Raw genomic sequence first — 26,544 nt, forward strand, 5'->3', positions numbered from 1 at the left:
CTACAATGAAACGAATATGTAACAAATATAGATTCATTGTCAAAGTTATTTTATTCAAATAACTCTCATTGAAATACATTCAAAGTCAAGTTTGTATTAAAAATTTAACAATGAAGCTAAGACACTTGAATTGTCAGTGATGTCACATCACACTGGTTTATGTTCTATAATCAATGTACTCGATGTAGCCCACTACAAGTAGGTTTACTATTATGTTACATAAAATGTAACTTGAGATAAACCACAGTACAACACACACAATTGATCATCCACCCTTGGTGGCTGTCATATCCAGAGGAGTATGGCATCAGTTCTCTTGGTTATCGCAGGTTTACAGATGTTTTTGTGACTCCCTCATCTTACTTTGGAGGCAGTGGATCCACCAACTTGTTGTGCACATGCATCATCCCTGTAGGAGAAATAACAATAGGTCAAGTGAGTCAGATTACCACTTTATTCACAATTATGTTTCAATTATGGTTTAATTGAAGAAAATAATGTATCCCTCCCAGGCCAATAATAAAACAAAACACAATGAATTTGGAAATTGATGAAGCACTAGTTCCTAAGCCATGCAAGCAGCATAAGAAGGAAATTAACTGTGAGGACCAAGTCCTTTAGTAAGTAAGTAGACCCTCACCTCGGAAGTACTTGACAGTTTTAACCCTCAGTTCCAGGGTAGCATCCTCGTCACACACAAACACAGTCTGAGGGTGCTGCTGAAAGGCCGACACCGTCCACATGTGGTTCACCCCTTCCTCTATGGCCTTGTACAGGGCGAACGCTTTGTGTACTCCCGTGATGAGAATCATGACCTGGAGACATTAAGGAGATAATGTATTATTATCATCTTATAAACCGTTATTACATTGCTATAGACCGTCATTACATTGCTATAGACCGTCATTACATTGCTATAGACCGTCATTACATTGCTATAGACCGTCATTACATTGCTATAGACCGTCATTACATTGCTATAGACCGTCATTACATTGCTATAGACCGTCATTACATTGCTATAGACCGTCATTACATTGCTATAGACTGTCATTACATCGTTACAATAAAGCAGTAAAAGTATTTGGGGGACATCGTAAGGCTATGTGTTACAGCCTCATTATATCATCATTTAATAAGTATAGGAGTTGTAATGGGACCAGTTGTCCATGCAAAATAAGTTACAAGAGAAGACAGACCAGAAACAAAAGGCAGAGACAGACATCTTGAAATCATCTCTAACCTCTCTGGCGTCCATGACGGTGGCCACTCCCACAGTCAGAGCCATGGTGGGTACTTTAGACAGATCTCCGTCAAAGAAGCGTGCGTTGGCCAGGATGGTGTCCTGAGCCAGGGTCTTCACTCTGGTCCTGGACAATAGACTGGAGCCTGGCTCATTGAAGGCAATGTGGCCATCCGGTCCAATACCTGACAGACAGGGTGGGTTACATTTATTGGATTTTGGTATTTCTTTTTTCTATGTGTTGTTTCCTGAACTGGTTTGTGTTTGTGGTGTTTCTTAGCTTTTTCAACAATGTCTTTGAAAAAGTACATGCCACACAATACAAAAACATATTTTTATGATGCAACAATGTTAGAACAAGACTATAAACTTCTCATTTAAATCCAGAATGGGTGTGTCTGCCTGTTTGATTGAGCAGTTGCTATTGTGTCATTTGACATCATCACTGTTATCCTACCTACCTCCAACAAAGAGGTCAATTGCCACAGCAACTTTAGAATGTAGTAGATTAAATAGAATCAATATACTAAATTCCATCCTATCATTGTCCTCCCTACCTACCTCCAACAAAGAGGTCAATTCCTCCAGCTGCTTTGATCTCCTTCTCAAAGGAATCACACTCCTCTACAAGGTTGGCAGCGTTGCCATCCAGAATATGGGTGTTCTCCGATTTGATGTCAATGTGCTTGAAGAGATTATTCCACATGAAGGAATGGTAGCTCTCTGGGTGATTCCTAGGAATACCTGCAATATAAAAATAAAAAAACAGGGATCACAGTTTTGTATGGCTTCTCATGCTGTGAAGAATGTTGATACTGTATGGTGTAGAAATAGGTGAAATAGAGAAGTATTGTAAAGGTGAAGCGTACCCACATACTCATCCATGTTGAACGTTTTGACATACTTGAAAGAGATCTCTCCTTTCTTATAAAACTCAATCAGCTTCTTATAGCATCCCAGAGGAGTACCTCCTAGAGTGTACAATGGGGAATAATTATGGTTCATATGCATTGCTTTTTCAACAAAAATATCTGTAGTTTTACACGTCAAATAAATCAATGTTGATGTCGTTATACAGACTTTTTCATTTTATTTTATTTAACCTTTATTTAACCAGGTAGGCTAGTTGAGAACAAGTTCTCATTTGCAACTGCGACCTAGCCAAGATAAAGCATAGCAGTTCGACACATCCAACAACACAGAGTTACACATGGAATAAACTAAACACAGTCAATAATACAGTAGAACAAAAGTCTATATACAGTGAGTGCAAATAAGGTAAGTTAAGACAATAAATAGGCCATGGTGGGGAAGTAATTACAATGTAGCAATTAAACACTGGAATGGTAGATGTGCAGAAGATGAATGTACAAGTAGAGATACTGGGGTGCAAAGGAGCAAGATAAATAAATAAATACAGTATGGGGATGAGGTAGGTAGATGGGCTGTTTACAGATGGGCTATGTACAGGTGCAGTGATCTGTGAGCTGCTCTGAAAGCTGGTGCTTAAAGCTAGTGAGGGAGATGTGAGTCTCCAGCTTCAGAGATTTTTTAAGTTCGTTCCAGTCATTGGCAGCAGAGAACTGGATGGAAAGACGACCAAAGGAGGAATTGGCTTTGGGGGTGACCAGTAAGATATACCTGCTGGAGCGCAAGCTACGAGTGGGTGCTGCTATGGTGACCAGTGAGCTGAGATAAGTCGGGGCTTTACCTAGCTGAGACTTGTAGATAACCTGTAGCCAGTGGGTTTGACGACGAGTATGAAGCGAGGTCTAACCAACGAGAGCGTACAGGTCGCAATGGTGGGTAGTGTATGGGGCTTTGGTGACAAAACTGATGGCACTGTGATAGACTGCATCCAGTTTGCTGAGTAGAGTGTTGGAGGCTATTTTATAGATGACATCACCCAAGTCGAGGATCGGTAGGATGGTCAGTTTTACGATGGTATGTTTGGCAGCATGAGTGAAGGATGCTTTGTTGCGATATAGGAAGCCAATTCTAGATTTAATTTTGGATTGGAGATGCTTAATGTGAGTCTAGAAGGAGAGTTTAGTGTCTAACCAGACACCCAGGTGTTTGTAGTTGTCCACGTATTCTAAGTCAGAACCGTCCAGAGTAGTGATGCTGGACGGGTTGGCAGGTGCGGGCAGTGATCGATTGAGTAGCATGCATTTAGTTTTACTTGCGTTTAAGAGCAGTTGGAGGCCACGGAAGGAGAGTTGTATGGCATTGAAGCTCGCCTGGAGGTTAACACAGTGTCCAAAGAGGGGCTAGAAGTATACAGAATGGTGTCGTCTGCATAGAGGTGGATCAGAGAATCACCAGCAGCAAGAGCAACATCATTGATGTATACAGAGAAGAGTCGGCCTGAGAATTGAACCCTGTGGCACACCCATAGAGACTGCCAGAGGTCCGGACAACAGGCCCTCCGATTTGACACACTGAACTCTATCAGAGAAGTAGTTGGTAAACCAGGCGGGGCAATCATTTGAGAAACCAAGGCTGTCGAGTCTGCCAATAAGAATGTGGTGATTGACAGAGTCGAAAGCCTTGGCCAGGTCGATGAATACGGCTGCACAGTAATGTCTCTTATCGATGGCGGTTATGATATCATTTAGGACCTTGAGCGTGGCTGAGGTGCACCCATGACCAGCTCTGAAACCAGGTTGCATAGCGGAGAAGGTACGGTGGGATTCGAAATGGTCAGTAATCTGTTTGTTTCACACATTTGACACAATTATTATAAGCGCAACATTAATTGTACAAAGGAAAGGAGGGCGTGCACTGTAGAATCAACAGCTTGCTTACCCGTGGGGAGTCCTAAAATGAAGAATCTGTCTGGTCCAGGGTTGAAGTTAATGATTTTATTCCTGATGTACTTGGCAGCCCACTCACCAACTTGGTCATAATCATTCAGGATGATCAGCTTCATGGTCCTGAGTTAAATGCAAACTTGGATGGTGAATACAGCTGTTAATGTACAAGAACGAACTACTCTTGAAGCTATTTTTGTTCTCCACCTAAAGCAGACTTTAGACTCATAAAATGTGAGCACTTGCAGCCGGAAGATGTACTAAAGTTTCCCTACGTGAATTGAAGGGGGGGGTAGTAGACCAAATCAAACTATACGACGCATTGTCCGCGCTATGAATGGAATGCAAATGTTGAAACCACTTTACTTGAAAACCTTATCGTGCATATCCAAAAGAGGCCGATGGTAACGTTCGTTTAATTTTTATTTTATTTAACTAGGCAAGGCAGTTAAGAACAAATTGTTATTTACAACGACGACCTACCCCGGCCAAACCCTAACGAGGCTGGGCCAATTGTGCACCGCCCTATGGGACTCCCAATCACGGCCGGTTGTGATACAGCCTGGAATCGAATCAGGGTCTGTAGTGACGTATATTGTACTACCATCTTATTTTGTGGCGAGAGTAAATGAAAAACAAAGGCATTAACCAACTTACCGCATGCAGGCACGAACCGGAGCAGGGCAAGTTCTAGCGAACGCATTGTTTTCAGATTGGAACGCTGTATGTTGATTGGGAGTGTGTCTTCTTGAAGTGTGTAATAGTACATTAGTTTATAATTAAAGTAGCGTATCATCCTGAATAAATGCAGTCCATTTTTTTTGACAGATGAGATTCATTTTTCATTGATGGCATAAGAAATTAGGGGGGGGGATAGAAACGTTTTTAGATAGCCATACAGTCATATAGCCCAGGTGGCGATATTGAGTAGTTTCAGTCAAAAAACTGCATTCCTCTATAATGTTGAAATAAGGGCCTCGTGAAGCGGTTTTCAATAACTTTATTAAAACTTAAATTGTGACAATGACCCGGAACAGTTATAGAGAGCACAAAACATAAATAAATACCATGATACAGCACTCATCGTCAAACAGGCTTATTGCAGTTGGTTCTTTCAATTTTATTTCAGCAAAACAAAAACAAAAAAGAATGGACATGCTATTGGCTGCAGAAATACACCATCATCAGGTACTGGGGTCAATGTGCCGAAATAACAGAATGCTGCCTGCATTGACAAGTGGAGTGAATGGCAACATCATGGCACCAATTCCCTATATAGTACACTATTTTTAAAATCAGGGCCATATAGGGTCTCTGGCCAAAAGTAGTGCACTATAGAGTGAATAGGAAGTAGTGCACTATATAGTGAATGGGAAGTAGTGCACTATATAGTGAATGGGATGCCATTTGAGACAAGCAAGGAGTTTACACTTCACTAGCAGCTCTGGTACATCTGGGCAGCGTCTCATTCCTGCCTTTGCCTCCTTCCCTCGCTGCCTTGGTTAATTCCTTCCTGACCGCAACAGATCTGACAAGCTAGGTAAGACGTGAGCAATGTGCTACAGTACTGTAGTTAATATATCCAGCATGCCTTTTGGTAGACCATGCAGGTAGAGTTTTGTTTTGCTTTTGTTGAACTCATCTATCCAGTCCTATCAGATCTGAAAGGGGAAGGCGACAAGGAAACATGGGAAGGAGACTACTCTCAAATGAAGACACAGCCCCTGGTAGAGGAGACACTGGTTGCTGCTTGTCCGTCTGCTTAGTCAAGGTCCATGTCAGGTCTAGGGTTGGTGGATTCCGTGGAGGGAGGGTTGCCTGTGCTGTCGGCCGCCCCCTTCTCGGTGCCCTCTGCTGGGGCTTTCTCCTGGCCGTTGACTGGTCCATTCTGCTCCCCTGCCTTGTCTTCCTTAGGCAGTTCCACCTTGGGCTTGGGCTTGGTCACGATGGGATTGCAGGTGGAGTACAGCTCCTATTGAGGGGGAAAGAGTGAATGTTATGAATAACTTTCCAAGCATATCACAGGATCATGTGTAAGTAATGTTGAGTTGGATGAGAAGCAGAAGGCTGGCATGCATCATTACAATAGTATAATGATATTCATGACTAAAATGCAATATTATTCACAGTACAGCTTGGTTGCAAGCAACGTTCCCTCTAATCTGCACATGTGCCCGCCTGCGCACTTCATACAGGAATGTCGCGCAGAAGAAATGCCATGCGGGACAGAGATGCAAGACATTGAACATCACTGAGTCCGCCCCATTGGTTTGCACTATATAGCTCAACATTTTTTCTGTGATCTAATCAACGTTATATCAGCCCCTCTTCAATGCAACAAAACAAAACAAATCTAACTTCGCAAGATTTAAGTCTGATTTGTGAGCCGTACTGTAGTTAGTGAGCCGTACTGTAGAGTGAGCCGTACTGTAGTTAGTGAGCCGTACTGTAGTTAGTGAGCCGTACTGTAGTTAGTGAGCCGTACTGTAGTTTGTGAGCCGTACTGTAGTTAGTGAGCCGTACTGTAGAGTGAGCCGTACTGTAGTTAGTGAGCCGTACTGTAGTTAGTGAGCCGTACTGTAGTTAGTGAGCCGTACTGTAGAGTGAGCCGTACTGTAGTTAGTGAGCCGTACTGTAGTTAGTGAGCCGTACTGTAGTTAGTGAGCCGTACTGTAGTTAGTGAGCCGTACTGTAGAGAGTGAGCAGTACTGTAGTTAGTGAGCCGTACTGTAGTTAGTGAGCCGTACTGTAGTTAGTGAGCCGTACTGTAGTTAGTGAGCCGTACTGTAGTTAGTGAGCCGTACTGTAGTTAGTGAGCCGTACTGTAGAGAGTGAGCAGTACTGTAGAGAGTGAGCAGTACTGTAGTTAGTGAGCCGTACTGTAGTTAGTGAGCGGTACTGTAGTTAGTGAGCGGTACTGTAGTTAGTGAGCGGTACTGTAGTTAGTGAGCCGTACTGTAGTTAGTGAGCCGTACTGTAGTTAGTGAGCCGTACTGTAGTTAGTGAGCCGTACTGTAGTTAGTGAGCGGTACTGTAGTTAGTGAGCGGTACTGTAGTTAGTGAGCGGTACTGTAGTTAGTGAGCCGTACTGTAGTTAGTGAGCCGTACTGTAGTTAGTGAGCCGTACTGTAGTTAGTGAGCCGTACTGTAGTTAGTGAGCCGTACTGTAGTTAGTGAGCCGTACTGTAGTTAGTGAGCCGTACTGTAGTTAGTGAGCCGTACTGTAGTTAGTGAGCGGTACTGTAGTTAGTGAGCGGTACTGTAGTTAGTGAGCGGTACTGTAGTTAGTGAGCCGTACTGTAGAGTGAGCCGTACTGTAGAGAGTCTCACCTTAGTCTTGTCCTGTATCTCTCTGACTTTAACAGCAGGCTCCACAGTCAAGCTCAGTTTACTCTGCTGGTTCATCTTGCTGTTCATCCAGATCATGGCATCATTCACCATCTTATCCACCTTGTTGATCTCTTCCTGGTCCAGATGATCATACTGCTCTTCCTGGGGGATGGAAACACAAGTCAAGGAACCGTCTGACACATTTGGTCATTCCTGAAAGACAAACCTCTGATATCAGCCCCCTCAAACCCCAAGATGTCGTCTTTTGTAACAAAGTGTAACAACATGTATACTACATACATACTACGAACTGCTTTTACAGCTTTGGGATATCTGCAAATGGTTTTAGAATTGCTGTGAATATTTTTTTTAACTTGCTACACTGGAATATAAAGGTATCTGTAGGAAGTAACAATAGGATACGATTGGTGAACTGGACTGCATTTTAACAGAACTAGTCTCGTGTATTCTCATTGTCTTACGTCAGATAGTGCGTCGATTCCGCACTGAGGGTCGAGGGTCGCGTAGGAGTGACGCCATCTGACGTTTGACAATGGTGCATTCTAAGCATTAAGGACTGTACTATACTACATTTCTACTACTAGTAGTATTTCTGCGATTTCTCAGTCGTACCTGCTCCTCCTGGGGTACGCAAAGAATAAAGATGTCGTCCATTGTAGCAGTCCAGTAATAATAATAATAATAAAGTTTATATCCATTTAGTAGCATAATACAATACACATTTGGTCATTCCTGAAATGCAACAATTCTCAACTTCTGATATTTGCAATGGCTTAGAATGATTGTTGTAGTTCTGTGGAGCACTATGATCAAAATGTATCAGGTTACTTCTAGATCTCTGGGGCAGCGGAACCCTGGCTGTATAAGGGGCAGGGGAACCATGGCTGTATAAGGGGCAGGGGAACCATGGCTGTATAAGGGGCAGGGGAACCATGGCTGTATAAGGGGCAGGGGAACCATGGCTGTATAAGGGGCAGGGGAACCATGGCTGTATAAGGGGCAGGGGAACCCTGGCTGTATAAGGGCAGGGGAACCTTGGCTGTATAAGGGCAGGGGAACCATGGCTGTATAAAGGCAGGGGAACCATGGCTGTATAAGGGGCAGGGGAACCATGGCTGTATAAGGGGCAGGGGAACCATGGCTGTATAAGGGGCAGGGGAACCATGGCTGTATAAGGGGCAGGGGAACCCTGGCTGTATAAGGGCAGGGGAACCTTGGCTGTATAAGGGCAGGGGAACCATGGCTGTATAAAGGCAGGGGAACCATGGCTGTATAAGGGGCAGGGGAACCATGGCTGTATAAGGGGCAGCGGAATAAGGGCAGGGGAACCTTGGCTGTATAAGGGGCAGGGGAACCATGGCTGTATAAGGGGCAGGGGAACCTTGGCTGTATAAGGGGCAGGGGAACCCTGGCTGTATAAGGGCAGGGGAACCATGGCTGTATAAGGGCAGGGGAACCATGGCTGTATAAGGGCAGGGGAACCTTGGCTGTATAAGGGCAGCGGAACCATGGCTGTATAAGGGCAGGGGAACCATGGCTGTATAAGGGCAGGGGAATCATGGCTGTATAAGGGCAACAGTACCTTGGTTTTATAAGCTTCAACGATCTTCATGTACATCTGGATCTGTTTCCCCATGTCATCGAAGGCTCTGGGTCTTTCCTCAGACTCCATGTACCTCTCCTGGATAGGCTGGCCCAGTTTCTGGAGACAGCAGACGACACTCATGTCAGACACATTGGCTAATCTGACCCATTTGAACTGTGTTGAGAACTAGACTGAGGAGGAAGGCTAGGCATTTTCAGAGAGCGTGATGATGCGACTTTCACCTGACTTCGTCGAAATGTAACAGAAATTTGCAGAACACACAATTGACTTGACAGAACTTTAACTCACAAGGATAAAAAATAAAATACAATTTTAAGTGAGAAGTAACCATTGGTCTGAAGCCGAAAAAAGAAAGGAAAGTGACACGAGCACCACAATGCCTACTCCACCCAGGTTTTCCAGCATTCAGCTTTGACCTACTAGAGTATCTATGTTGGTCTATTGAACATCAAACGACCTGTATGCAGGATGCTTAGCATTCAAACCTTCTCAAACAGACTAGCTCAGCTTTAGCTAGCTAATCAAAATATAGATGTTTGCATTGATTGTTTAACCTCAGCTTGAATACCACCACATAGCTAGTTATCTATAGTAGCCTAGTTTAGTCCTCAGCTACTTTCATGTCTGGCAGCCTGTTGCAGGCAGCAGCAGCTGTGTTGTTGCCGAGCAACAGAGTTAGATCGACCCAGTTAGATTGAATTCTGAGATTCTGCTGAAAATCTATCAGCATTGTCAGAAATGCTACAAAGAAAAAATAAATAGCACCTCTTTGGTTCTTAATGGACAGAAATGTACATGTGAGAGAGATACATTATGTAATATTTTGTTGGTGCAACAGTTTCTAAGTCAATTCAAACATTTTTAAGTCAAATGGTCACTGTATGGAAGCTATCGTCTCGTTTTAATCCAACGCCTAGAATTTGAGCTAGGTAATAGCAACTCAATTGCTCATGACCCTGTTAAAAATCCGGGTATGTGGTTCTCTGTAACGGCAGGAAGGCTCATGGCGAGAGGCAGAGAGTGTGTTGTGAACCTCCAATCAAGTTGATTTGTCAATTTTCATCGACATTGGTGTCATATTGGCTTAGATATGGTAGGGAGATAAGCTTCAACCAATCAAATCAATTCATAAAGCCTTTTTTTACATCAGCTAATTTCAGAAAGTGCTTATACAGAAACCCAAACAGCAAGCAATGCAGATGTAAAAGCACGGTGTCTAGGAAAAACTCCCTAGAAAAGGTAGGAACAGAGGAAGAAACCTTGAGAGGATCCAGGCTCTGAGGCCAGTCCTCTTCTGGCTGTGCCGGGTGGAGATTATAAACCTAGAGAGGAACCAGGCTCTGAAGCCATTCCTCTTCTGGCTGTGCCGGGTGGAGATTATAAACCTAGAGAGGAACCAGGCTCTGAGGCCATTCCTCTTCTGGCTGTGCCGGGTGGAGATTATAAACCTAGAGAGGAACCAGGCTCTGAGGCCATTCCTCTTCTGGCTGTGCCGGGTGGAGATTATAAACCTTGAGAGGATCCAGGCTCTGAGGCCATTCCTCTTCTGGCTGTGCCGGGTGGAGATTATAAACCTAGAGAGGAACCAGGCTCTGAGGCCAGTCCTCTTCTGGCTGTGCCGGGTGGAGATTATAAACCTAGAGAGGAACCAGGCTCTGAGGCCATTCCTCTTCTGGCTGTGCCGGGTGGAGATTATAAACCTAGAGAGGAACCAGGCTCTGAGGCCATTCCTCTTCTGGCTGTGCCGGGTGGAGATTATAAACCTTGAGAGGATCCAGGCTCTGAGGCCATTCCTCTTCTGGCTGTGCCGGGTGGAGATTATAAACCTAGAGAGGAACCAGGCTCTGAGGCCATTCCTCTTCTGGCTGTGCCGGGTGGAGATTATAAACCTAGAGAGGATCCAGGCTCTGAGGCCATTCCTCTTCTGGCTGTGCCGGGTGGAGATTATAAACCTAGAGAGGAACCAGGCTCTGAGGCCATTCCTCTTCTGGCTGTGCCGGGTGGAGATTATAAACCTAGAGAGGATCCAGGCTCTGAGGCCATTCCTCTTCTGGCTGTGCCGGGTGGAGATTATAAACCTAGAGAGGAACCAGGCTCTGAGGCCATTCCTCTTCTGGCTGTGCCGGGTGGAGATTATAAACCTAGAGAGGATCCAGGCTCTGAGGCCATTCCTCTTCTGGCTGTGCCGGGTGGAGATTATAAACCTAGAGAGGATCCAGGCTCTGAGGCCATTCCTCTTCTGGCTGTGCCGGGTGGAGATTATAAAAGTGTACATGGCCATTAAGGCCAGATTGTTCTTCAAGATGTTCAAACGTTCATAGATGACCAGCAGGGTCAAATAATAATCACAGTGGTTGTAGAGGGTGCAACAGGTCAGCACCTCAGGAGTAAATGGCAGTTGGCATAGCCAAGCATTCAGAGGTCAAGACAGCAGGTGCGGTAGAGAGAGAGACGAAAACCTCAACGCATAACGATAAACGGAAAGCATTACCTCAGACTAGGCTTAATCAGGGTCTGGGAAACTGGCCTATAGTAACAGTGTAGAACACTAAGCTTTACCTTCAGCACGGCCAGTTTGTCGATGTACTGTTGTTTAGGTTGGTCCTCTCCGTCTTCATACAGCCAGTTCTCTGTGTCCTCCAGTTGTAAAGACAGGATATCCCGGTCCTACCAGTCAAAAACATACAGTTAATGACAGGATATCCCGGTCCTACCAGTCAAAAACATACAGTTAATGACAGGATATCCCGGTCCTACCAGTCAAAAACATACAGTTAATGACAGGATATCCATGTCCTACCAGTCAAAAACATACAGTTAATGACAGGATATCCCGGTCCTACCACAGTCAAAAACATACAGTTAATGACAGGATATCACCATCCTACCACAGTCAAAAACATACAGTTAATGACAGGATATCCCCATCCTACCACAGTCAAAAACATGCAGTTAATGACAGGATATCACCATCCTACCACAGTCAAAAACATACAGTTAATGACAGGATATCCCCATCCTACCACAGTCAAAAACATACAGTTAATGACAGGATATCCCCATCCTACCATAGTCAAAAACATACAGTTAATGACAGGATATCCCATCCTACCAAACAGTTATTAACATAGTTAAGGACAGGGTATCCCATCCTACCAGACAGTTATTAACATAGTTAAGGACAGGGTATCCCATCCTACCAGACAGTTATTAACATAGTTAAGGACAGGGTATCCCATCCTACCAAACAGTTATTAACATAGTTAAGGACAGGGTATCCCATCCTACCAGACAGTTATTAACATGGTATTCCATCCTACAACAGTCAAAGTCAACATACTGTTGTGAACACATTACAGAGAACACCATTCTGATCTACAGTACTATAAAAAGCCCTTTATATATTGTTGTTAAAGGGATACTTCAGGATTTTGGCATTGAGCCATTTATCTACTTCCATAAGTTAATCTGACTCCGGGGAAGTAGTCAGAGCTTTATTTGTGGAAATCCCAAAGTATCCCTTTAATGAACACGTTTGTGTTTCATGGGAAGCCAATTTCAGACAGTTGGAAGTGCCACAGAAAGCCACAGTACTCACAGCTTCACTGACCAAGTCCCAAAGTATCCCTTTAAGAAACCTACTGGGTGTTTCGTGGGCAGCCAATTTCAGGCAGTTGGAAGTGCCACAGAAAGCCACAGTACTCACAGCTTCACTGACCAAGTCCCAAAGTATCCCTTTAAGAAACCTACTGGGTGTTTCGTGGGCAGCCAATTTCAGGCAGTTGGAAGTGCCACAGAAAGCCACAGTACTCACAGCTTCACTGACAAATTTCTCCAGCCTGCCGTGAAGTTTGTCCCTCATGTCGTACACATACTCCTCCACGTAGTTCTTAGCGTCGTTCCTCTCCTTCTCCAGCTTGTCCTGCATGATCATTTTACCCTGTTGAAACCAGACAAAAATCAACCACTTCAAGTTACCACAGAACACTCTTTTAAGCACGACTCAAAACAGAGAGAGAGAAACATGTAAAAGACAAGTATATAGCAACAGCCTGATGAATACAATACAGAATGACATAACAGACAGAGATAAAAGAAACAGAGAGGACAGCAGTAAGGAGAAACACAATAGGTCAACAAAACAATCCACAGATGTCAGATAATAATGTATTACCTCATTTTCTACAAAGAGGTTGAGCATGTCGATGGCCAGCTCCCACTGAGGGCTGTTCTCGATGGGAAGCTCCAAGACTTTTGTCTTGACTTTGGGCTTCTTGGCCTGGGGAGGCAGGTCAGACTTCTTCTCTGTCTTACTCTCCTCTGGGGAGGTCTGGGAAACAGCATCATTGAAACTAAATATCCATAAAGTAGGGCTCTTCACTCCTGGTAAACGTTTTTCAGCCTGCTCGGAGATGGGTTTGTTCTGTCTGGTCAGCTGGTCGTTGGCAAGACAACACAAACTGATCTGGGACCAGGCTACTCATTTTTATCTAAGCCTCTACAAACTGCAGTGCTCCACTACCATAAAGTCAAACGTCTCAGGACATAAAACGGAATATTCTATATTACCTCCATTTCCTCATTCTCCGGCGGCGTCTTCTTCTCCTCTTCTGTCTCTTTCTGTCCATCTCCTTGGGCCTTTGTCTCATCCTGGTCAGTCTGCATGTTGCCCTGCAGAGAGCGCAGGTCACTTCATTAACGCCACATCTCTGGCCAATGACAGACAGACTTCCAGGTAGCAGTGTCAACACAATATAGTAGTGTACCTAACTGAACCTCCTCTTCCTCAGGTGGTATAGTTTAATAGAGCATTTGTAGGCCTATCTTTCAATGATGTACAAAGTTAACTGTCTGTGTACTGAATAAGACACTTTGGTCAAATTAAAATCCTATATTCAATTTGAAAGAATATGATTATTAACAATCACCTCTTTCTCTTCCTCTTTCTCTGGTGTTGCCTGCTGTTCTGTGTCCATGGGCTCCTCTCCTTCCTCGGTCTTCTGGACCTCCACCAGCGAGGCTGAGGAGACGCTGAAGATGCCGTGGATGTTGACCCTCACCTTCACCTTGACCTTGGAGCTCTCCCCAGACGCCTGGGGCACCACCTTCTGGATCACAAACTGACCTATAGGAAAGGACACAGGAAATAAGGTGGTAATGGCACACAGTTGGTACATTTCACAGGAAAAACTAATGACAAACTGGCCTATAATTTATTGTCCATAGGGGGAAACTTGCATTATAGACACATAGCAAAAACAGTTATACATAAAAAAAAATTACAAAATTAATTGGCAAGTCAATAAGTTTCATATTGCAAACTGTAGTCCACAAGCCTTTTTGAAAAGATACTGCTGCTAGGATGCATGACTGACTAGGTTTCTACAGAAGATATTGCTGCTAGGATGCATGACTGACTATGTTTCTATAGAAGATACTGCTGCTAGGATGCATGACTGACTATGTTTCTACAGAAGATACTGCTGCTAGGATGCATGACTGACTATGTTTCTACAGAAGATACTGCTGCTAGGATGCATGACTGACTATGTTTCTACAGAAGATACTGCTGCTAGGATGCATGACTGACTATGTTTCTACAGAAGATACTGCTGCTAGGATGCATGACTGACTATGTTTCTACAGAAGATACTGCTGCTAGGATGCATGACGGACTATGTTTCTATAGAAGATACTGCTGCTAGGATGCATGACTGACTAGGTTTCTACAGAAGATATTGCTGCTAGGATGCATGACTGACTATGTTTCTATAGAAGATACTGCTGCTAGGATGCATGACGGACTATGTTTCTACAGAAGATACTGTTGGCAGACTAGACAGAAGGACTGCCTAGGATGCATGCGTATGTTTCTATAGAAGATACTGCTGCTAGATGCATGACGGACTATGTTTCATACAGAAGATACTGTTGCAGTGAAAAGGACCCACAGGAGCGTTGTTCATAGTGGAGCTACATACCTTGGGGGGTCGGGGTACGGCAGCTCTTTGGGGGTGTTGTAGTAGGCTTCCAGAGAGAAAGGTTCCCTCCGGTAGAAAGTCAACACTTTGGAGAAGGGCGCAGCATGGTTCTTTGGGAATACCTCGCAATCGCTACAATGAACAACACACATAACAGTCTAGTTTACTAGCAGTAAAATAACCACAATGGACAACAGTCTAGTTTACTAGCAGTAAAATAACTACAATGGACAACACACATAACAGTCTAGTTTACTAGCAGTAAAATAACCACAATGGACAACACACATAACAGTCTAGTTTACTAGCAGTAAAATAACCACAATGGACAACACACATAACAGTCTAGTTTACTAGCAGTAAAATAACCACAATGGACAACACACACAACAGTCTAGTTTACTAGCAGTAAAATAACCACAATGGACAACACACATAACAGTCTAGTTTACTAGCAGTAAAATAACTACAATGAAGCTATCAGAAACAAAAAAATCTATAAATCAAGGTGATAATTAACGAAATATATGCATTGTAGTTTACCTCAAGCCTTCCTCTGCAGCAGAGTTCCATTTCAGAGAGATTGGGTAAGCAACTGCATCTGTGATGGAGAACTCACGCACTTTGAATGCAGGGGACAGGATTGCACACTGAGGAGGCAGACAGGGGATATTCTTAGCAGGGAGGCAAACAATAATTCCATCAACATACTCCAGTAGAAATCAACAATGAATTAGGGTCTGCAGGTAAGAATTACATCTACAAAATGTTGGAATCATGAACTTTAGTACTCCAATATTGACATATAATAGTAAAAGAAGCGTTTGGAGGCTAACTTTAGTTTTCTTATTTAATTTGCTGTGCAAGCAAATCCTGGATATCCAAAGGGTGTGTTAAGGTCAGGAGGTGGGAAACAGAGAGAGAACATCAGACCTGCAGGGCACATCCTCTGGCCACGGCCTCATCAGCATTCAGGGTGGTGCTCAGCTCCTTCCCAAAGAACTTGCTGATCCTCTCTTTGACAGACGGGATACGGGAGGCCCCGCCCACTATTTCCACCGCATAGATATCCTCCTTCTTAAGCTCTGATTGGACAGGAACCAGGAAGGAAGGCACCAATTAGACCTGACAGTCACTGACATAACTCAATGCTATGAAGACAATAGTCAATGCCTACACAGATAATGCTCAATGTTATATACCAAGATAAATGCTGTACTAAGATTCAAGCTATATGCAAACCTACGATACTCACTGGCTTGCTCCATCAGGTTGTGCAGTGGTGCCTCCACTCTGGCCAGAACGTCAGCACACATCTCCTCAAATTGACCCCTAGAGAAAATTCAGATGCAGACATAGGACCTTAATTTGATCACCCTGTTGTTGCAGGAAACTTGTTTATAGCGCATTCAAGGTTTTAAAAAAGGCTCCTAAAAAGTTTGTAATATCCAATTAGAAATGTCAGACTTGATTTTCCCTAACTAAAAATATATCAACCCTGACAAAAAAAATGTCCATTAATTATGTTGTGGCAAGATTATTTTCCTGCTGTAAGAAACTAATCAAATTAAATCCTACATATGTATGCATCATCAATATGCACATTTCTGTGATAAAGCCATTAGATTTCAAGGACCACAATGTGTTCTAAGGTATCACTAAACTTACAATATAACTGTCATTTGGTAATTGCATCAAAGACAAAAAATAATTACTCATATCTAGTACTGTAGATCATGTAAGACTTACCAGTTGAACACATCAAGGAGGTGCTCAATTGAGATTACAACAATCTCATAGACTCACAAAACACTATACCTGTTGAGTTTTCCAGACACATCAATGTCGTTCATAAAGCACTCGATGTTGAGGGGCAGGTCTGAGGAGTTAGCGCTCATCAGCTTCTTGAGTTTCTCACACTCCTGGTAGAGCCTGACCAGAGCCCTGGGCTTGGTCTTCACGTCCAGCTTGTACTTCTTCCCAAACTCCTCACAGAAGTGTCTCACCAGCATCTCGTCAAAGTCCTTCCCGCCCAGCTCCGGGTCGCAGGCCGTCGCAAGGATCTGAGGGACAAGAAAATGGTATTTAATTTGTTTTTAAAGAATATGAGCAAAAATGTATTATGAGGGCCGGGAGTTTTTCCCTGAGCCCATGAGACCTGACCAGAACAACTCTGGGCCCTATAGCACTTGTTTTGTTCAATAGCCAAGAGGTTATTGAAGTTGACTGTAACTCTTTTGTGGACATTTTTAGTAAAAACTGTTAATTTGTAGAATTAGCAGGACCCCCATAGCCTCCTGATTAAAAGACACTCACCTTCAGCTTGCCTTTGTTGAAGGCACAGACAGAGGTCTGGTATCCAGAGTGTCCAATGTCTACAAACACCACAATCCTGGGCTTTTCCTCTGGAGCAGGGAGGTCCTGCTTGTAGATCCCATACGCCAACGCCACTGTAAGAAAGATGGGTATAATCACGATTTATTATGAAACAGCATATCACCTTAATATCAAATAATAAGGTGCGGTTGAGTTAAATAGCTACAGTAACTCTGTTAGGGGTCAACACAGCTCTCTCCATACCTGCAGTTGTCTCATTCATGAGCCTCAGACAGTTGAGTCCAGCAATCTGTGCTGCGTCCACCACTGATCTCCTCTCGGCGTCCGTGTAGTAGCAGGGGACCTGGGGAGGATGATACAGGATGCAAATACTCAGCAGGTGTAGAAACTCAATTCCAAATGGTTTTTCATATCTGGTCTTTAGTCTAACTGTCCAAACTCAGTTTAACATGTGACCAAATTCCTGGTCCTTCTAGTAAAGTGTAACGCCCAGTGCACACTAGCACACAGCAGATTAATACTCAAATCAAAAAATGTTCCAAATCAAATGTATTTATATAGCCCTTCTTACATCAGCTGATATCTCAAAGTGCTGTACAGAAACCCAGCCTAAAACCCCAAACAGCAAGCAATGCAGGTGTAGAAGCACGATGGCTAGGAAAAACTCCCTAGAAAGGCCAAAACCTAGGAATAAACCCCAGAGAGGAACCAGGCTATGAGGGGTGACCAGTCCTCTTCTGGCTGTGCCGGGTGGAGATTATAACAGAACATGGCCAAGATGTTCAAATGTTCATAAATGACCAGCATGGTCAAATAATAATAATCACACGAGAACAGTCCTGTATGCATGTACTGATCTATTAATCTGTCAACTGTGCTGTACCAAATAAAGCATACTTGTCCCGGCTTATGGAGATCTGCCAGCTATGAAATGTATTGTTCTCTAGAGCTGCAGCAGTATGACTGACTCACAGAGACAACGCAGTCAGCCACGGGTTTCTTCAGTGCATGCTCAGCTGTCTCCTTCATCTTGGTCAGAAGCATGGCAGTGACCTGCTCAATGCTGAACACCTTCTCCTCCTCCATGTACATCACCTAATGGACACACAGACACCAGTTGTCATTGTAAACGATTGCTTGATTTTAGGGTTCACACAGGTAGAGTACAATACAAAATAAACACATGAAAGTATTTTCCAGCAAAGACAGATGGATAGACAACCAATATATATTTGTTGATTACAGATTAGACAAGGATGATGAGTAATCTATTAAATCATTAGGAGGGACCCATCTCTCCATCAGGCCTATTCATATATGTCCCATCCATTCAGCCAGATCTCTGTTATCTCTCTTTACCTTGATGCCAGTGGTGCCCGAAGGCATCTGTGCCAGGTCGTAAACCAGGCTGGATTTCAAACTCTGGATGTACGGGTCAGAAAACGCCCGGCCATGAAATCTCTTGAACCCTTGGACTGTGTTCTTGCAGTTTGTGACGACCTGATATGAGATTAGCAGGGAAAGAACACGATGCTTTATGCAAAATAAATAATTATCTCACATTAAAAAAGTAATTTAATGATTTGCGACTCAATGGGGAAGGAGTAATTATAAATTATGGAATAGTTGAAATCCCTTATCAAATACTTTAGATATGAAAAAAAACGGCCAAAATTGACCCCATGGTTTTATTTAGTCCTTTGAGGATATAAATGTATAACAATCTTCTCTTCTGTTTTTACCAGTTACATCTGGTCAATATATATTGGCCTGGATATGAAATCCCTATTTCTATGCAGAAGCACAAAACCATAGAACTTGCTAGAAGAGTCACACCCTCAATGTGTCACTAATCAAATAAATAATCAAGTAAAGGTCGCCCTCTATCAAAACATACCTGGCTTTTTGCAGCTGCACCAATAGATCGATTCCGTGGTCCAAATGACACGCATGCTCTGAAAGAATGACAGCGGAATAAACATCACTAAAATGCTCGTCTGTTTTCACAGGGCTCGCCGTAATAAGATAACAGCTCTAGCTAGGATAACACAGTAGCATTGAAATTGCCCATCTAAATGTGTTTTATTAGCTGGCTAATAATAAAAGTCAGAATATACATGATTCCTATGAACAAGTCCACTGATGTCAAGAGATTGCAGGCCTCCTCCAAGTAGGATTCATGCGCCCATTCATACTTTATTGAAAGATTAACCCTTTAAAACAGGGGACAACAATTAACCCCCCATTGTCTTCGAAAACACACAAGATGTTAGGTGACGAAAACAAGTTAAGGCTTCAAAAGTCAAATGGCGTATCGTTTAATTAGTAAAATAGCTAAACAGAGTACAACGATTGCTAGTTGTTTTTTTTACAAGTCATGGGGTGATCGGTCTAACTAGCAACGTGCTGTTGCAACGCTGGTCGTTAGTTGGCGAGTTGCTCCGCTAATGTTATAGCGCATCTCCCCGTCTGTCAAGGCCACAAAATGTATTCTCATCTCTCTAGTTTCTCAATTCCTTTAGAAGTAAACCGGTTGAAATGTACAATTCACAACAAGCAGAATAACTCAAACAAAATATAAAATGTCACTTACGGTGTACATCGATCGCTGTATTCATTGGCTACAGTTTCTATTCCTCCGGCTCTAGCTACCGCAACATAGCAGTTCAGAAACCCGACGTCGAATCCTACCACAGACATCTTCGCGAAATGTTACTCAACAAACAGAGAATATTATGGAAAAGCACAATATAGTCTTACAGTTAACTCCTAAATATGACAGACCAGACCGCAAACTGAATGTATCAATGTACGTGCTGGTTTAATTCATTATCCCCACCCTAGTTTCATGAAGATGCAACTGCGTGCGCTTCTCGCCGGCAAATCGTTGATGCCTTCGAACAAGCTCACTTCAACATGGAGTTCAGTATAAAAGTCCCATGAGCATGATGGCATATGTCTGAAAAACTAGACCCATAGGCGGACAATTTGAGAAGTATGGGAGGCAACGCGGATGTCTAGAGAGACTGGCACTGTTCATGCTATCTGGGTTCATTCTATGGACCGTTCTGGATCATGAGACACATTTTTCCATGGTACCAAATATATATATATATATTTTTTTATTTTTATATATATAAATGTTATGGTATATTTAACTCAAGAAATACTCAATGTTCATCCTCGGGTTCATTTTTTTTTTTTTTTAAACTAGGCAGTTAACAGAAAATTCTTATTTACAATTACGGCTTACCGAGGAACAGTGCAATGTTTCGGGGCTGAAAGACAGATTTTTACCTCGTCAGCTTGGGGATTCGATCCAGCAACCTTTCGGTTACTGACCCAACGGCTGCCGTCTAGAACTACAATGGCATTAAACTTGATATTAATGATCTTGTAACAGTTTTGCTTTCCGTCCTCCTCACCCCTACCCGGGCTCGAACCAGGGACCTGCACACAACAAGTCACCCTCGAAGCATCGTTATCCATGTCTCTTGCAGACCAAGGGAAACAACTACTTCAAGGACTCAGAGCGAGTGACGTCGCCGATTAAAACGCTATTAGCGCGCACCCCGCTAACTAGCTAGCCATTTCACATCAGTTACACTCTTATAGACTCTATGTAGATGTAGCCTGATATTGCCCACATCACATACTTCAGTATTTTATATAGACCTGTTAGCCGTGTTGAGCAGTACCCTCATTGCTGTGTAATATTACTTTTAACTTTACACTGTGTGACAAATGACTGGTCACTCATTTAAATCTCTTCGTAGTGACCCATCTGGCAGAAAGACAGCAAACCATTCATCCCAGATATCCAGGTGAGGTGGTATCAAACAGGAAGAAAAAAATAACTTCTCTGATAAATATTATCTTTATTGACGAAACATACAGTGAAGGTTTAAACCGGGGGGGGGGGGGGGGAACTCTTCATTTCACTCTTCATTCTCGTAGTCGGCAGCTACCTTCCTCTTTCCTTCTGAGTGGACATGGTTTCCCCAGGTGTATGTCAGGTACATGCAGATCATTGCTGGAAGAGAAGAACAGGAGAAGACCGGTTAGCGACTGAAAACAGGGGTGTGGCTCGGGAGGCATACACTGAAAGATACAAGAAGCAATGCATGTTTAGTTAGGCCATTTAAAACATCCCAAGACTCAGAGATTTTAGACATGGGCAGACAGAAATTGTAATGAGAGTTCTTTACAATGTGCCTCAGAGCACCACTCTCGTAGACGAAGTTGCAATCGACATGGCTTTCGGAAGCATAACAGTTTAAAAGCTCCTACACAGCTATCCAACTACAGCGAACTGACTACACATTGAGAAGATTCTTTCAACCGACTACCTGCATCTGAAGAGTGAAGCTACATCCATAAAATCAGTAGAATGGTTCCGATTGGAGAGTGGCGCGGTAGTCTAAGGAGTCACTACAGACACTGGTTCGATCCAGGGCTGTATCACAACCGGCCGTGATCAGGAGTCCCATAGGTCGGCGTACAGTTGGTCCAGCATTGTCCGGATTAGAGGGTTTGGCCGGGGTAGGCCTTAATTGTAAATAATTTGTTCTTAACTGACTTGCCAATTAAATATATATTAAAAAATAATTAAATCACTGAACAAGAAAATATTAAATCCAGTTCAGATACCTACCCCCTGACCAAATCAAAACCTAATATGGAGGCACGTTTCCTCTACTTCCTGTCTGAGGCAGCATGGTGCCCATATTGTGAGGCTGATTAAGACAAACAGATGTGAAACAGACCATTGTGCGGGCAAAATGAGAATAAGACATGGAATCAATATTTAGATTTGGTGAGGGAGTAACATCTAAACTGAATTTAATAGTTTCTTGTTCACTGCTCAACGATGCAAACGGTGATTCGCCAATGTGAACCATTCTACCAATTATGGATGTAGCTTCAGACGCTGCTAGCAGGTAGTCATTGGACCATGACTTATATCCCACGCTGTCACAATGGAATGCCCTTGGACCTTGTATTATTAAATAATTAAATGTGGAAGTCTAATTTGGCCTACATGAGGCCATATTTATCAAGACTAGAACAGATCTGAAAATGGGGAGAGAGAAAAAGACTTCAGAATTTGGATGGAGATGTTTTATAACATGGGAATATCCTGCCTGGTTCTTCCCAGAAAGCAACGTGTAAACTCTGGGAGGACTTACGTGGAGCAACTTTGAAGACAGACGATGTGAATCGTCTCCAGACGTTGGGGATTCCTTTAGAGAAGTAGTTGGGGAAAGCCCTCTGCTCAAAGGGGGACAGACTGTAGGTGATCACGTGCCTGATCTTGGCCAAATCTCCAAAGTGGCGACCCATGGTGTCTAGAGAGACGATCTGAAATTACCAAAGAGTATAAAGAGTATCGATGAGGAAAAAGGTGCAGTAGTTTAGATTTTGCAACGCAGTCGTCACACAACTAGCATTAATGACATTAAATGGGCATCTTGCCTGACGACAAACTAAATTGTTTGCCACATACTGTATGTTTGCCACATCAGTCTGGGACTGCCATTGTTTGTGGTGGTCAAAATGAGGAGTTTTACAATACAAAGTCATAAGCAATTGTACCAATCAGAGTATCAAAGCCAATTGTTAATTTTCTAAGCGTGGCTTTACCCACATGTGTTCTGGCTCTTGCCCAAGCCATTAGTTTCAGGGACCAATTAGAATGTTTAGAACGCGTTTGCGTTCTAGAAATCATCGGGGAGGTACTCAGATCCAGACTCATTGCGGAGAAGAAATTAACTTCCATGGGCGTGGCGTATGGCCCGGAGCAAGTAGTTTTGGTAGCCAGGCAAATGTGCATCTCCTCTTTCTAAGAAATGGCAAACATGACAGTCAGCCAGTCTTCCACAACAGTAGTCAGAATATATTATTCGGACCCTACGCTTGTTTACAGCTGCACTGGGGTCAGACAGGCTTCCTGTTTAGATGAAGCATTTCACTACACTCGCGTTAACATCTGCTAACCACGTGACCAATAAAATGCGGAGCCGGCGCGAGATATGGCTCAACATATACCTCAATCCAGATTGAACGACTGCTAGTTTTTCTGGAAAACTGCCCTTTTCATCCTCATTCTAGGTAGCAGAAGTACCAGCAGCCATTTTTTAATGGCAGTGTCAACAAAGGAGCCAATCAGCTCCTTTGTTGTTCAATGTGAAGTGCCATTCCATAATGTCTGCTGTAGCTTACTGCTAGCTAGCATGAGGAGGAGAACAGCACTCGTTCAATCTTCTGTGTAACAATTGGGATTATGGGACAATTCTGAGTACAATGCAATTTCTCATCCCTGGATTGAGGTACACTACATGACCAAAAGTATGTGGCTTGTCAAACATCTCATTCCAAAATCATGGGCATTATTATAGAGTTGGTCCCCCCCTTTGCTGCTTTAACAGCCTCTACTCTTCTGGGAAGGCTTTCCACTAGATGTTGGAACATTGCTGCAGGGCACTGATGTTGGGCGATTAGGCCTGGCTCGAAGTTGACATTCCAATCCATCCCAAAGGTGTTTGATGGGTTTGAACACTCGGCGGTCATATTCTGTGAGATTGAGCACTCGCCGGTCATATTCTGTGAGTTTGAGCACTCGGCGGTCATATTCTGTGAGTTTGAGCACTCGGCGGTCATATTCTGTGAGTTTGAGCACTCGCCGGTCATATTCTGTGAGTTTGAGCACTCGCCGGTCATATTCTGTGAGTTTGAGCACTCGGCGGTCATATTCTGTGAGTTTGTGTGGTCTACGTCCTGGACGTTTCCACTTCACAATAACACCACCTATAGTTGACCAGGGCAACTCTAGTTGGGCAGAAATTTGACTGACTTGTTGGCAAGGTGGCATCCTATGACGGTGCCACGTTGAGCGTCACTGAGCTCTTCATTAAGGCCATTCTACTGCCAATGTTGGTCTATGGAGATTGCATGGCGGTGTGTTCGATTTTATACACCTGTCAGCAATGGGTGTGACTGAAATAGCCAAATCCACTAATTTGAAGGGGTGTCCACAAACTATGTACAAGTGTTTTCCGAGCCATATCTAGTGCCGGCTCAGCAGTGTCTTAATCTATACAGGAAGCCTGTCCGACCCCAGTGAAAATGCAATGTCAATAGACTGGATTAGACATGTTTGGACGTGATTCCTTAATTTCCAAACACAACTGGATGGCAAACATTTCATTAACTAAAGCGTTAGCCAAGTTATCAACACCATACATTCTATGACATCTGTCACTTAGTCACCGATTGATATTACGACAGGTAAACTCGTGTCTGAGAGATAATATAAAATATGAAAACGGTAAAATTTAGCTAGATAGAAAAGGAGATTGTACAAGAGTGAGGGCAACCAGCTAGCCAGCACAAGTAGCTAGCTAACATGAAGACCTTGCTTGACATTCACGCCACGATTTAAAAGGTGTGTAATGGCACGATACTCTTACTTCGTAAAATCCCAAGAACATACACTGATGACACTTATACAAGTGATTAACATTGTGAAATGAATCCCAAAACCTTGACCTTTCAGTGTCTCTTACCTTACTGCTTCTCAAGACGCAGATTAATCGCTGTTGGTGTGGTCTCTGCCCTAGATCGCTGAGCTATAATAAAAAAACTCTGGATTGGTTCAACAACCAGCAGAAGTTGCCTTACGTAACTTCCGTTCTTTTTCTTCTTCTATGATATATTGGCGGTCCACAAACAAACGTTAAAGGTGCATGCCGCCACCTACTGTGCTGGAGTGTGTGGTCAATCAAGGTTTACAACATTTCTAAATCCTCCTACCTAACTCTGTAGGTAAAATCAAAAAGAGCCATAATAACTTCTAATAGACCCTTCCCCATCCCCCAAATCCAGTCCAAACCCCCCGACTCTGTCAAACCTCAAATACCCTACACTTCAATCTATCCCTCTCTTCAACATGCTGACAACAATATAACAACACATGCGCCAACGTTTCAGCAACCATACACTCCAGACACAAACCATTCACATGCTTGCCAACTAGATGCAATGACGAGTTCAATGTTTGCTGTCCGTGACACTTCCTACCTTCAAACAGTATGTTAAAGTTCCAACTCGTATGGACAAGCCCATTGGCCCTCTCTGCACCAATAGGAATGATGCTTACTGCTCGACTGCTCTGCCTCCGCTAGGACAGTCTGACCACAACCTGATCCAGCTGCTACCAGAATACAGCCCACTGGTCCAGAGGCAACGCATCACTCAGACAGTGATTCACGAATGGACACTCGAAGCTGGAGAGGCACTGCAGAGTTGCTTTGAAGGTACAGATTGGAATCTATTTATAGACGGATTGGGAGGAGGATGTGAATAGTATTTCTGAATGTAATAACAGATTATTTTAACTTCTGTACTGACAATGTGGTGCCAAGCAAAACGGTGAAATGAAAAACAATAAGCCATGGGTCACAAAATACATCAAGGAGACACTGAACAGGAAGAAGAAGGCTTTTGAAAACGGACATGGGGATGAGTTGAGAGAGGTACAGAAGGAGATTAAAGGGCTGATCAAGAAGGGCAAACAGGAATACAAACTGAAGTTAGAACTCAAGCTGAAAGTGAATAACATGAAGAATGTCTGGGATGATATGAAGAAGATAACAGGCTACTAACCCATGAGACAACTACCCCGGGAGACAACTACCCCAGGGGACAACTACCCCAGGGGACAACTACCCCAGGGGACAACTACCCCAGGGGACAACTACCCCGGGAGACAACTACCCCGGGAGACAACTACCCCGGGAGACAACTACCCCAGGGGACAACTACCCCAGGGGACAACTACCCCGGGAGACAACTACCCCGGGAGACAACTACCCCAGGGGACAACTACCCCGGGAGACAACTACCCCAGGGGACAACTACCCCAGGGGACAACTACCCCGGGAGACAACTACCCCAGGGGACAACTACCCCAGGAGACAACTACCCCAGGAGACAACTACCCCGGGAGACAACTACCCCAGGGGACAACTACCCCGGGAGACAACTACCCCGGGAGACAACTACCCCAGGAGACAACTACCCCGGGAGACAACTACCCCAGGGGACAACTACCCCAGGGGACAACTACCCCGGGAGACAACTACCCCAGGGGACAACTACCCCAGGGGACAACTACCCCGGGAGACAACTACCCCAGGGGACAACTACCCCAGG

At 43.7% G+C, this 26,544-nt stretch overlaps 3 protein-coding genes across 3 annotated transcripts; all 3 read right to left on the reverse strand.

The window, feature by feature from the left end:
* Positions 1 to 32: 32 nt before the first annotated feature.
* Positions 33 to 4,844, reverse strand: LOC115118072 (glucosamine-6-phosphate isomerase 1-like). Its single transcript, XM_029646607.2, has 7 exons — positions 4,714 to 4,844; positions 4,052 to 4,179; positions 2,113 to 2,214; positions 1,805 to 1,987; positions 1,244 to 1,428; positions 641 to 815; positions 33 to 409 (listed from the first exon to the last, which is right to left on the reverse strand). Exons 1-7 carry the CDS (start codon positions 4,716 to 4,718, stop codon positions 360 to 362), a joined length of 828 nt encoding a protein of 275 aa, XP_029502467.1. The 5' UTR covers positions 4,719 to 4,844; the 3' UTR covers positions 33 to 359.
* Positions 4,845 to 5,041: 197 nt separating this feature from the next.
* LOC115118070 (heat shock 70 kDa protein 4-like) lies at positions 5,042 to 20,237 on the reverse strand. The gene is made up of 19 exons (XM_065018360.1): positions 19,925 to 20,237; positions 19,229 to 19,286; positions 18,691 to 18,831; positions 18,304 to 18,426; positions 17,575 to 17,674; positions 17,311 to 17,444; positions 16,813 to 17,057; positions 16,250 to 16,326; positions 15,928 to 16,079; positions 15,538 to 15,644; positions 15,002 to 15,126; positions 13,942 to 14,147; positions 13,583 to 13,684; positions 13,188 to 13,343; positions 12,828 to 12,953; positions 11,573 to 11,680; positions 8,990 to 9,109; positions 7,387 to 7,548; positions 5,042 to 6,028 (listed from the first exon to the last, which is right to left on the reverse strand). Exons 1-19 carry the CDS (start codon positions 20,029 to 20,031, stop codon positions 5,819 to 5,821), a joined length of 2,559 nt encoding a protein of 852 aa, XP_064874432.1. The 5' UTR covers positions 20,032 to 20,237; the 3' UTR covers positions 5,042 to 5,818.
* A 1,016-nt stretch (positions 20,238 to 21,253) lies between these two features.
* LOC115118064 (cytochrome b-c1 complex subunit 8-like) lies at positions 21,254 to 25,005 on the reverse strand. Its single transcript, XM_029646598.2, has 3 exons — positions 24,897 to 25,005; positions 22,521 to 22,692; positions 21,254 to 21,364 (listed from the first exon to the last, which is right to left on the reverse strand). Exons 2-3 carry the CDS (start codon positions 22,672 to 22,674, stop codon positions 21,270 to 21,272), a joined length of 249 nt encoding a protein of 82 aa, XP_029502458.1. The 5' UTR covers positions 22,675 to 22,692; positions 24,897 to 25,005; the 3' UTR covers positions 21,254 to 21,269.
* Between the last annotated feature and the right edge of the window lie 1,539 nt (positions 25,006 to 26,544).

Source organism: Oncorhynchus nerka, linkage group LG5 (assembly GCF_034236695.1).
Source record: "Oncorhynchus nerka isolate Pitt River linkage group LG5, Oner_Uvic_2.0, whole genome shotgun sequence".
NCBI classification, from domain to species: domain Eukaryota; kingdom Metazoa; phylum Chordata; class Actinopteri; order Salmoniformes; family Salmonidae; genus Oncorhynchus; species Oncorhynchus nerka.

Excerpts from the sequence above, each read along its gene's own strand:
- LOC115118072 (XM_029646607.2), bottom strand. Across the intron at positions 1,429-1,804 it reads AATTGACCTCTTTGTTGGAG|GTATTGGACCGGATGGCCAC; the intron begins GTAGGTAGGGAG and ends CCTGTCTGTCAG. Across the intron at positions 816-1,243 it reads CCGTCATGGACGCCAGAGAG|GTCATGATTCTCATCACGGG; the intron begins GTTAGAGATGAT and ends TAATGTCTCCAG.
- LOC115118070 (XM_065018360.1), bottom strand. The coding sequence starts at position 20,031 with ATGTCTGTGGTAGGATTCGACGTCGGGTTTCTGAACTGCTATGTTGCG. Across the intron at positions 17,675-18,303 it reads TGGCTGACTGCGTTGTCTCT|GTCCCCTGCTACTACACGGA; the intron begins GTGAGTCAGTCA and ends CATCCTCCCCAG. Across the intron at positions 13,685-13,941 it reads AGAAAGAGGAAGAGAAAGAG|GGCAACATGCAGACTGACCA; the intron begins GTGATTGTTAAT and ends CGCTCTCTGCAG.
- LOC115118064 (XM_029646598.2), bottom strand. The coding sequence starts at position 22,674 with ATGGGTCGCCACTTTGGAGATTTGGCCAAGATCAGGCACGTGATCACC. Across the intron at positions 21,365-22,520 it reads TGTCTTCAAAGTTGCTCCAC|CAATGATCTGCATGTACCTG; the intron begins GTAAGTCCTCCC and ends CTTCTCTTCCAG.